The sequence below is a fragment of the Trifolium pratense genome, linkage group LG4 (assembly GCF_020283565.1).
Source record: "Trifolium pratense cultivar HEN17-A07 linkage group LG4, ARS_RC_1.1, whole genome shotgun sequence".
NCBI lineage: Eukaryota > Viridiplantae > Streptophyta > Magnoliopsida > Fabales > Fabaceae > Trifolium > Trifolium pratense.
In genome coordinates, this window is record NC_060062.1 from 21,186,415 (window position 1) to 21,199,038 (window position 12,624).

At 37.0% G+C, this 12,624-nt stretch overlaps 3 protein-coding genes across 4 annotated transcripts in view; 2 read left to right on the forward strand and 1 right to left on the reverse strand.

Annotated features, from left to right (window-relative positions):
- The window catches only part of LOC123920051 (receptor-like protein 6), a 49,930-nt gene that overhangs the window by 27,153 nt on the left and 10,153 nt on the right, over positions 1–12,624 (forward strand). The gene's annotated exons all lie outside the window — the stretch shown is intronic.
- LOC123922277 lies at positions 1,167–2,654 on the reverse strand. The gene has a single exon (XM_045975009.1). It carries the CDS (start codon positions 2,652–2,654, stop codon positions 1,167–1,169), a length of 1,488 nt encoding a protein of 495 aa, XP_045830965.1.
- On the forward strand, positions 4,689–9,887 carry LOC123920052. 2 transcript variants are annotated; one of them, XM_045972145.1, is made up of 9 exons: positions 4,689–5,009; positions 5,223–5,302; positions 5,398–5,470; positions 5,869–5,957; positions 6,066–6,153; positions 6,268–6,372; positions 8,427–8,478; positions 9,041–9,151; positions 9,648–9,887. In XM_045972145.1, coding segments are annotated over exons 1-7 (462 nt in total). In that variant the 5' UTR covers positions 4,689–4,983; the 3' UTR covers positions 8,428–8,478; positions 9,041–9,151; positions 9,648–9,887. The 2 variants fall into 2 exon arrangements, with proteins under 2 accessions (XP_045828101.1, XP_045828100.1); XM_045972144.1 differs by having other exon boundaries at positions 9,046–9,151.

Sequence of the window (12,624 nt, forward strand, 5' to 3'; positions counted from 1 at the left end):
GAAATCGGATAATGTTACAAGGAACATGATAGAAAGAAAATGATTAGCAATGATTCATAAACATGAGGAGTCAGTTTAACAACAATTTTGCTGAGTATGCTTTCATAGTTAACCTAGCTTCAATTAGGTCTTTTGAGGGTTATAACGTGGTCTGGTTCACGGTCTTCAAAAAAAAGGATTATAAGGCTCAAAAATTTGATTTTAACCCACCCAATCTCCTTTGATGTCCTCCATTCCTAAATTCAATTAACTCAATGGGTCCATTCAGTTGGCAAGAGAATTTTGGTAGCTATGATGACCGAGGTAGATACAATGGTCGAAGCACGGATGAAGTTTTTGAGGTGACAATCACTTTTTCTCACAAGCTTGTTCCATTTTTTTCTTTTAATCCCTTACTTTTGCATGGACTATTTCTTTTGAATTTGTGGTCCATCAGGATGCCCTAACTTTTGCCTAAGTATCTTTTCAATTTTTCTTCATTCATTCATATTTACTTAGCGGGCTCTTTTTTTTTGGAACAGCTCTTGTGAGATTTTACTTTTGATTTGAGAAGGTTGTAACTGCCACGTCAACTGTTTGTTTATCCTCCCATTGTTTCCTTCATGTGCACGAGGAAAATTATGTGATTAAGCCTCTTATTGGAGTGATTAGATGGACTAAGTCTCTTGCATTATGATGCATCATCAAATTAATTGAAAAACTACCTCGCCCCTGGTTAAGATTAAGGGTTTTTTTATAAATAGAAATAACACCAACTTCAGGCTCAAAGGGGTCAACTACGGATTATCTCCTTATATCTCCAGTGTTTGGGAAGGTGAAACAATGCCTTACATCATCAGTTAGGTCTTACTAATTAAAGCATAAGTCAGCAAATTCAGTTATTTTATTTCGTCATCCTCCTCCTAAGTTTGTTAACATGCGAGAAGTGAAATGGAAAATCGAGTGATGATATAAGAAGAGAGCGAATATGACAAGATGAATTCCAAAAACGTGCATGCTTATTTTATTAAAAATACTAGTCAAGAGTACAAACAATTCTTAGCAAGAAAGAAACTACAACTGAAAATGGCAAGCCTAATGACTCTAGGGATGAGCCTCCTTGTTGATCCATCGACTTTGAAGATGCCCCTTGACGTTCTCGGACTTGTCAGGGTGAAGGTGACCACCTACGAATCGGCTTCTTCCTCGAAAGACAGCAACTTGCGGTCGATGAGTTCTTGCACCTTGTACTTGAAGGCCCTACAGTCCTCGATATTATGTCCCGGTGACCCAGCATGATAGTCACATCTGACATTCATATCAAAACCAGGCGGGTATGGTTTTTTTGCAGGGGGAAGAGGTCTTGGCTCAACCAATCCTTTTTGAATTAAGTACGACAAGATTTGACCATACGACAGAGGTACGGGATCAAAGCGCATCTGATCAAAGGGCACGTTCTTTCTTTCAAGACTAGGTTGATTCTTTTGTGGGTTTTTGTGTTGGTACCCATTTTGCCGTTCTTGAGGCTTTTGCTGAGCTGGAGTCATAGGATACACCGGTTGTGGGTATTGCCCTTGGGCTACCGCTGCCACATAGGGGTATTGGAAATACGGTAGTTGAGCTGTGGGCCCTTGTGATGTCCCTACCGCAATGGCATTAGTTTCGCCCTCGATCTTCCTCTTTGCCCCATCTTGACCATTGGAGGCGCTTTTTATTTTACCGCTCTTCAACCCCTCTTCCACTCGTTCTCCGATTATCACCATGTCAGCAAAACCAGATGTTACACACCCTATCATTTTCTCGTAGTATGGGCCTCGCAGAGTGCTCATAAACGTGTCAACCAATTCTTTGTCCAATAGCGGTGGTTGCACACGAGCAGCCAATTCCCTCCACCTCTGAGCATACTCTTTGAATGATTCATCGCGCTTCTGAGTGAGGTTCTGAAGTTGTAGGCGATTGGGAGCCATGTCCAAGTTATATTTGTATTGCTTTAGGAAAGCATCAGCAAGATCCTTCCATGTCTGGATTTGGGTCCTCTCCAATTGCATATACCAATCCAATGATGCCCCACTTAGACTATCTTGGAACACGTGGATCATAAGCTTCTCATCAGTGGCGTGTGCAGCCATCTTCCTGCAGAACATCTTCAAGTGATTCCTTGGGCAGTGGACACCCTTGTACTTCTCAAAGTCAGGCACTTTGAATTTTGGAGGGATGACCACATCAAGAACTAAACACATGTCCATAGCATCGACCCCATAAGCACTGAAACCTTCCACCGCCTTTAGTCTTTCCTCGAAAGCCCGATACATTTGAGCAGGTTCAACATCTGGGTGAGTATTGACAACCATTGATCGGCTTCCCGCAGAACCTTCCATACCTTTGGTCGCGTGATGAGGTTGGCTACTGGCCTCTTTGAGCATTGAAACCCCTCGAGGAGGAGGGTCCTCATTTGTGACTGGTATTATGATAGGAGTATGATTTGGGTCACCTTCTTCGGGAGGGGTATAGCCTTTGGGAAGGCCGAGTTCAGGCCGTTCCGTACTCCCTGGCGGTTGAGGGGTATTTTCCTTGGTGACCAAATTTTGGAATAGCTCGAGGAGCTTACCCATTGTTGTTTTTATAGAGTCAACATCCTCTCTTAATGCCGTATTAATCTGCTCTTGTTGTTCCATAACTCTTAGCAAGTTCGTTTCTGAGTATCGGGAAACCTGTTGATGGGATTATGGTCGAAGGAGGATGAAGGTGTAAGATAGATGAATTTGATGTTTTAGAAGTGTAAGTGCATGTATGCAAATGCATAAGAATGCATGGATATGCAAAAACAGAATTTTTTCAAGGCATGCTGAAAGATTTTAATGACATGTCATGATGAGACAAAAGAAGGTTAGGGTGTGACCCCAAGGTCCAAGTTGTAGGGTGATTGGAAATTGATTACATAGCCCAAATAGGGGGCTCCCTACAATAGGCCGATTCTAAATCTTTACTACCCAATCCCCTCACATGTAGGTTCTAAGGTTTTTTGTTCAAGGGCGAACGCCGAGGTCGCGGCCCTCATTCAGGATTTCCCCACGAGATTGGGCTAGCCAATTCGAAGGGTGTCCCTTAAATGGAGTCATTGGGTTCTATACAAGGTCCCTAGAGTCATCGACCATGTCCAAAATTCCGCCAAGAGGATGGGCTAGCCAATTCCAGACGGACTTTTTGAACAAATCTACTCTAGGCGGAGTTTTCGCATATCACCGATTGGGATGTACATCCCATGGGCCCATACTACTTGCTCCTTACTTAACTTAAGTTTTTTCTCAAGCTCGGGTGTAGAGCTTTTCTCAAACAACAAATCATAACCCACAATTGATATATATACAACATAAATAAATGAAATTAAAGCAAATAAAGCATAAAAGCAAGACCAAATGGAAAATAATGAAACACAAAAAAAGCAAGCAAACAAACGGAAAACACTCAATCCTAAGACTAACAAGAATAGGCTTGACTCTCTTATGTCCCCAGTGGAGTCGCCAGCTGAAGCGGGTGGAAAAATGTGCGGGCGTAAAACGCTCGCTTAAACAGTAAAGTCGCCACCGAACTTTATTTATTCCCGAAGGAAAAGGAAAATATCGATAAAACCTTTGAAAGAATGGGAAGATGGTCGTCGCAACCATTTCCGAGTTCGGGAGTCGATTATGTGAGGGGAAGGTATTAGCACCCCTCACATCCGTTGTACTCAACGGGAACCTTCTCGTTAATTTTAGGGTTAAAAGAGTGTTTTAATTTATTTGCTTGCTTTTTATTAATTGTAGGATTTATTTACAAGAGGGGAAAAAAATAGTTTTTTATTAATGGGCTCGACAAGATGTTGAATCCTGCTCCTACGTATTCCCTGGTGCGATGGGAAACTCAAAGCCCCGTAGTTCTGGTAGAAAATGCTTGTGTGTTGGTTGATTTTATTTATGAAAACTTTTTAATGCGCTTTGGCAAAAAACTTTGTTTGACTAAAAAAAAAGGAAAGACTCGTGCCTGGGAGATGGTACCCTTTTGAGGAAAAAAATAAAATAAAATTGAGCGTGTATGAACGCGAAAAGAGTGAAGTTTGATAAGTTGAGATCGATTTTAAGTTGTGGAAGACAAACAACCGATAGGCAAGGCGCATGGCCAGCGTTCGATCATTTGAGAGATGAGCGGATGTACATCCGCCGGTCCCATCTTCAATCCAATTTTATTTTATTAAAAAAATGTTTTACTTCGAAATGATCTCATAAAATGATACTTATTATTATAGTATTTTTTAATTGTCTTTTGTTGTTATTGGCGTATTTAAGAGTGTGAATCACATGTTTAGAAACTCATGCCGCTAAAACAATCCAACAGATATGATAAAACAACAACAACAATAATAATAATAATAATAATAATAATAATAATAATCTATATATCTATAAAGGTTGATAAACTTTGCAACCCTAATTGGAAACCCTAATTAGCTAACCAATTAGTGCTTCACACCTTGCCTCATATCCAATTGTGTTGCCACCATGTGCTTGTCTTGGCCCAATGATCATGTTCCACATACAACTTTGAAACCATTTATATGTCACACATGCAAAGCTTCACATGACAAGTGGGTTGTGATGCAGATGAGGTAACTAGAAACATCCACATTACTAGCTATATGTAACACATGCATTGGGCCCAATGAAATATATATTTCTCTGTTCCCAAATTTTTTTCATTTGGCAAGTTTTTTTCTCTCTCTTCTCTCCCTCTCTCTCTCGTACGCTCTTCTCTCCCTCCTCTCTGCCTCATCTCATCCACCACCGTAACATCCACCACAACCCCCACCACCACCTACAAATCAATCACTCGTCAGAGGGAGGGGGTGGCCGAGTGTGAGAAGATTTTCTGGGGAGGGAAGTTCCGGTGAGGAAGAGAGAGTTCCGGCCGTGATAGAGAGTTCCGGTGGCGTTTCGTGGCGGTGTTTGGCGACGGTGTTTGGCGACGGTGATGCTTCTTGCTCCTTCGTTCATCTGGTTTGATCTTAGTTTCTATACTATTTTTATTTTTATTTTTTTTCGTTGCTTTTTTTTCGTTGCTTTTTTTTTTGTTGAAGATTGGAGGTGGTGGTGATGTGTGGTGGTTATGGTGGATGGTGATGTATCTCCAAATTCATCTTCTACATTTCATCTTTCTCAATTTGTCAATTTTCATCTCTGTAATTGGTACTCTGTGTTGTATTTTTGCAGGCTCCATGGAAGAATAAGGCTCCTTCAGACCTCCACCTTCCTCCAAGCCAGCCAAATCTGGTGGTGGCAAGCAGAAGAAGGTTCGTTTTTCTCTTCAAAGTTTTTTTTTTTTTTATTTTTTTTTGCAGCTTTTGTTTCATCGTATGTGTAATTAATAGTGAATTTCAGAGCTTAGATTCATTTTTTGTAGACTCAAATCCAGGTATAAGTTGTTATTGCAAACTGATCATGCCACAACAACATCAAAGGTATTGTATCTATTATGCAATGACAGTGTGATTTTAGAGGAATTTTGAATTAGGAAAAACTTGTATGGAAATATTCAGGAACTTCTTAGTATGAAATGCATATTAGATAATGAGATTTTTAATCGTCTGTGGACAATATCGAGAGATAGTTTGCATAATTTATTTCAGATGTATGGTTCTTGATTTACAAAGTTTTTCCTTATTATGCTCTATGTTCTTAACCTTGCATCTATTATGAAATGATTGTGTGATTTTAGAGGAGTGCTTAATTAGTGTTAACATACATAAATGAATTTTCCAAACAAAGGAATGATAACTGAGTAGCTAGCTGTTAATCATTATCTGCTATCATATTGTTTTGGTAGAAAATTCTCAACTTTCTTGTCTTTTAAATGCAGGATGACAGAACCTGCCTCTAATGTGGCATCTTGCAGTGGAACTGCGATGGAGAAGTCATCAAAAGGATATTTTAGGAACATTCATACAAGTCATCAGTTTTTACTTTATCATTTTAAGAAAATATTTATATTCTGGATTCAGTCTATTATGCTTCCTAGGATTTCAGCGTCTAATTTCGACGTAAAATGTTGTACAGATAACACTTGCAATGGCTTCTATTGTGATTATTTCTCTCCAAATACGGCTTACAAACCAAAGATGTGGACAGAAGCTTGGACTGGCTGGTATTGATGCTTTGTTTCTGATTTCTTAGGTTTCCATAAGAATATGATAAATGTAAGCTAGATATAATATAAGCTTGACTATACAATGCCTCCGTTCCTCTTCTATGCTTGCAGGTTTACCGAGTTTGGAGGTTCGGTACCTCACCGACCTGCTGAAGAGTTGGCATTTTCAATTGCAAGATTTATGCAAAAGGGGGATCATTTATCAATTACTACATGGTAACTTCATTATTTATTGAATTTACTGTGTAACTTTGTAGGGTTCACCGTATTTAAATATTGAACTTGGCCATTCATTTTGTTTATTTCAATATCATGGTGGAACAAATTTTGGGAGAACTGTCGGTGGTCCTTTCATTGCTTCAAGCTATGACTATGATGCACCTCTTGATGAATATGGTAAAACACAAAGGATTCCAAAACTTGGCATAACCAATAAGAACTCACTTGTATTTTACAGACCTAATTAGGGTTCTTAATTTTGTTTCTTCTGTGTGCAGGATTTCTTAGGAAACCGTAATGGGGTCATCTGAAGGATTTACACAGAGCAATAAAACTCTCCGAACCGGCTTTAGTTTCTGCAGATCCAACCGTTACACGGATTGGAAACTATCAAGAGGTATGCATGACTTGTTTGGATGTCAATAAACTCAAAGTGGGCAGCAGATATGGCTATAGGACTTGGTACCGGAGTTCCGTGGATGTCAATAAACTCATCTCTCTTTCAAACTGTTTTTCGTTTTTTATTTATTTTAATTTTTGCAGAAAGCATTCTAATGATAAAATTGAATAGTTTTGATTTTTAACGATTTATGTTTTGTGGTGTTTGTTTGTTTGTGTTGGACACAGGTAGTTGAAGTTTCAACTTCCAAAACTGGAAAACATGGACATGTTAAGTGACACTGACATCTTCACTGGCTTGTGATGTATTCAAGAGTATTAATGTGATGAATCTTTTGAATTCAGGTAGAAACTGAGGATGAGGTACTATTATATTGCTCTAACCTGTTTCTTGTGATGTATTCAAGAGTATGCAGACTTATTTTCCCAAAGTTGATCAATTTTTTCCTATCATCATTTGTTTTTTTGAATCTTTTGCAATAGACTTGGTTTTAAGAAGTAGATCAATTTTTTGCGGTTTTGGTTTTGTAAATTATTTGCTAACCATTTTACTTTGCTAATTTGCTAAATATAAGGCGGTTTTGTTTTTTTATACATTTTTAGATTGCTCTTCTTTCTCGCTTTCTTTTGGCATACCTGGCGACGTGAATGGGTGAACAGGGAGCACACACAACAACAGCGGCAGCCTCCGATGTAGGTAAGGATTTCATATCCATTCTAACCCTAATTTGGTTACCTACTAATCCTTTATTTAATGCATTCCTAAATGCCCCCCAAAACACATTTAATTGAGCTCATGTCACATCACTACATTAGATATGCTTTAAGTATGTAACTAAGTTAAAGAAACACATTTGTAGAAACAGTCCAATACTAGATGTATCATTGAGATAACAAATTTACTAGACTGGCTCATAAGTTTTTCTGTTTTATAGCAAAAAAGGTTTGAATTTTAGCGCTTGCAAAAGAGATAACATTTTTGTCGAACCTGTCATGATGGTACATTAATCAAATGAGTTAGTAACAAAAAATCAAATATACTATCAGCAAACCAAACCAATAATGTTTGATGACAGATATCGGTTAGAGCTAATTTAATTTAGATTAGTAGTTTTGTCTTTCTAGCTGATATATGTTATCGAACAAACATCAATAGTGGAAACCAAGGTTTTCAATAACACAATTCAAAGTAAGTGAAACAAAGAGGTTAGTTTTTGAAATTTGAATTTTCTTTAATTAATTATAATTTTCTTATTTCAACAATCAAAATTGTTGTAACCGATTCTTTTGTGCACACATAACTGATTTTATTTTATATGTGATTCTTTTGGCATGGTAAGTGCCACTTTGTTGGTATTTCTGCACTCTTTTGTTTATCCATATTTTGAATCAGTTTCCTGTAGTGAGGTGCATGCCTCTAAGGAATTTATGGTTTATGTGAGGCATACCTTCAACACTTTATTGAAAATTATAGATGTTGATTTTAATTTTATTGTACTCATGATTTGTGGCAATACTTTAGCTTATGAAATTGCATGTTTGAAATCTCCATGAAATTGAGCTAAGTTATGAGAGTTGGCAGATAAGTTCAGCCGGTGTATACTAAGATCTCCATGAAAATTACTTACCATTTTTATTTTACCGCAACGCAGAGCACAAAACGAAGGGATAATGACGACTCTGCAATAGAATCTGACATCAAAGGTACCCCTTTCTGTTCAACAATATTGAACTCAATAGCTAGAGTACTACTCTTTTGACTAACCATTATTCACTTTTAGAATTTTCACCTTAAGTCGCAACGCAGAGCACAAAACGAAGGGATAATGACGACTCCGCAATAGAATCTGACATCAAAGGTACCCCTTTCTGTTCAAAAATATTGAACTCAATAGCTAGAGTACTACTCTTTTGACTAACCATTATTCACTTTTAGAATTTTCACCTTAAGTCATATACTATTAATAATTATAATTCATAAATTTTCGTCTCTGATTTATAAATGGTGGGTTTGACTATAATTGTTGTGAAGGAAATTTCCTAATTTTTAAGATTTTATTGTTGTCATGTGCATCATAAAAGTATTGAGATTATTCATTTGTGTGGTTTTGTCTACATTTTAGTGACTAAGGAATAATGAATTAGGATTTATATAAAAGTGCTTACATATCATTACCAGAATTTCACTCATTCTATTTTTAGCTGTGCATTTGACAGCATGTTGAAGCCATTTGTGACAATTTTTGCATAACTAATACATGTGCAGTGCAGATGGGATAAATGCAATTGTATCATAGTGTGCAACTATTTGGTTGCCATACTTTTCTTGCTTTCCCAGAAAAGTTACAAGCCTCCTAAAAGACCCTTGACAAACAAGGTTTGTTGGTCTTTTACTCTTTTACATTTTTGGTTTGTTATATACTTATATGTAATCAATTTTTTAGTTATTATAAGAATGTTTGTTAGCTTTTTGGATCTGTATATATATAAGGCTTTTATTATGCAAACCTATCTAATTGAAATAAATGTTCATAGTGTAAGCCTTTTATTTCTTATATATATATATATATATATATATATATATATATATATATATTGTTTGCAATTTCATATATGGTTTTCCATTAATCTATAATCCACTCCATCCCAAGAGAAATTAGTTTGCCAAATGTAGTCATTGTTGTGCTTAACTAATATTGAGATTTGAGAGGAATATAAATTTTGTCATCTAATAGTCTAAATACACATTAGATTGCGTACTACATTACTTTGTTAGCACATAGTTTAGTGGTTTGGCTTTAATTTTGGTCACACGACATGTTCTTCCTATGTGGTGATACAGCAAGCTTAAATTGATTTCTTTCTTTGTGCAGGTTCTCAAAATCATAGTTTCCAGCTTGCTTTAATGTGAGAGATTTGTAGTAGATAGTATTTTTGGGAGTTGCTAGATGGATTTCAAGATGATTCCTATGAAGTTAGTAATTTAAGAGTTTGAAGAAAAATTTGTAAAATCTATGGAAAGAGTTTCTTTTGTGGTGTTCTTGCATGTTATAAGGAAGATTGACATGTTATAACTTATAACTTATGATTCCTATCTCTATCATTTTGTTTTCCATGTGTTATTTTTGGACATTTATTTTGTATCATCCATGATTGAAATATATTTGGCGTTATGGTGATGTATTTTATTTGAGTTTAATTGATATGCACCGACGGTGTAAAATAGTTTTACACGATCGTCCAATAAACAACCACCATTTTGCCATGTCATATCAAGAAAGTGGGCTGAAGTGGGGTGATGTGGCGGAAAACATGGTTGGTATTAATTGACGGTGTAAAATTATTTTACACCGTCGGTGTATTTAAATTAAATCCATTTTATTTTAGTCATTTTGATGTCTTTTTCACGTGGGTATGTACTTTATTTCGATGTTCTTTGGATATGGAATTTCAATTGCGATGTAAATGATGTCCCCCTTTGTTAATTTCCGTATGTTCATGACTAACTTTTTCGGCTAATAGCATCCATGATTGGTATATAAATGATACCCCCTAAGGAATTTGCATATGCTTATGACTAATTACCTCGGCACATAACAACCATGATTGGTATACAAATCACGTTCCGCCGAACCCGTGCAACGCACGGGGAGCCATCTAGTAATAATAATAATAACAACAATTGATAAAAGAAACAGAGTAAAAAGAATGAAAAGAGATACGCGTGAGAGATAGAGAGAATAACCGGCGAGAGAGAAGGAGCGTAACCGAGAGAGAGAACCGGCAGCGGTTGTGTGCGACGGCGGCAGCTATGCGGGATTCCGGTTGTGCTTTGTTTTGCGGCAGAGGTGGTATTCGGCAGTGCCGTTTGGGATCGGCGGTGACTGGATTTGCTCTTTCACTCTTCTTCTTCGATCAATTCATCTTCTTATTCTGCATCTCTCTGTTCTATTTCTTTTTTGTTTGTTTTGTTTTGGTTGTGATGGATGAAAAAAATGATGGTTTTGGAAATGGTTGTTAATGATGGTTACAAAGGGTGAGGAAGAAGAACACGCAGCCACTGCTAATTGCTGTTGTTATTATTGTTCTTTTTTGTGTATTTTTGGTTCTCTGTGAATTGCTTCTTTTGCGTGTAAAATCTCCTCTCTTTTGTGTTGAATGATTGCTATTTATAAGCAAATGAACAATTATAACTCTAACCAATCACTCAAGGAATGAGATTATGGCTCTTCAATTTGATTTTATGAGTGAATGAGAAATTTCTCTTTTTGCTTGATTCAATATCATCCCCTTTTTAATGTGTTTCAATGTACATGATGAAGGAAATTTGGATTTTCCTTTCCGGTGTAATTCATACGCGGACTGCAGCGCTGTGCTACTCCCTTTCCTTTTTTAATTCGTAACATCAAATAACAACAATAATAATACCAAAAAATAAAAACAAACAAAATTGCACCAACAGGTTTCAAACCCTTGACCTTGCACTTGCAAGGTCTTGAGAACTCTTTTTACTACCAAATGGGTTAACATACATATTTGAAACAAAAATATATCAGACATAATATAACACTAAACATGAGGTCAAATTTTGGGGTATGACACTCGCCAATGCTCGCCATGAGCAGGTGACTTCCTGGTGAGGTTCGCCATGTCTCGCTGAGGCTTCGCTTAGCGAAGGCCTCTGTGACAGCAATTCTTGTTGATGTTTGTAAGTGTGATTAGGCACTTGTAACATGGTTTAAGAGTATCCTTACATGATTGTTGATACATGTTGATACTGTTAATGCTTATTGTTAATCGTTATATGAATGATAAACGTGTATGCAATAAGTTGTAGCTTAAAGTGAGCAATGTTATGTTTTGGCATTAATTTGCAATGTTAAGTGAATGTGTTAGGATTTGTGTTCCCGCATTCATAAAAGAGTAGCTTCGAGCTAGAGAATATCATATGGTTGATATGTGTATGCATACATGCATTCATGATTGTATGTGAACATTGGAAACTTGGGTTCCAATAACGAAAATGGATTATGTGTCCATAATGAAGCCGAGGATCGGATTAGATGAATCCATGAGTCCGGAGTTGCTATCCAACAGGATATAAAACTGTTTTGGCTTATCCAAGGGAGATAAGATGGTTCGTTAAGTTCCGACATATCCAGCATGATATAAAACTGTTCTTGGTCCACCGTTGGTGAGACATCTTGGTACCACATGCATTTAGTCATGTCTAGGGATGGCATGACAGTGAATTAATTGGCATTAGATACCTTAGGGTAAATGCGCATATATTTGATAAATGGTATGTGACATTATCTGGTTGAATTGTGTTGAACCTTATCAATTGATAATTGTTTAGTGCAATGTTTGACGTGAGTTAGAATATGTATGATGTAGTTCGAAAGTGTAAGGTCTTTCTTATGCTCGTATGATATGCGATTATGTTTTCTAACTCTCTGCTTTGTGTTATTTGCTGGACCTTTGGGGGTTCAGATATTCAGGCTGAGGATTGTGCCGACGTTTAGACTGCTGTTCTAGCGTGGTGTTGAAGTACCTTTTGGTGAGGAGACTTAGCATAGATTACTCCTCTTAGTACTAGCTTTTGACTAGAGTTTGTAAATAGTAAATGCTCTGGTAATGTAACATCGAGTCGGGGTTTTCGCTTGGCTTTCATCGTATACCGGTGTTACCTTTTTGTTATGCTAGTTCTTGTATAAGTGACATCCTTAGGGATGAATATGGCTTATGTATATATATATATATGTATATATATGCATGCTTGGTTTTATTGGAATCCGCTGTTGCTTTTCATGTTAAATTTCATGATGCTCTGTGTGTATGCTTGTGTTT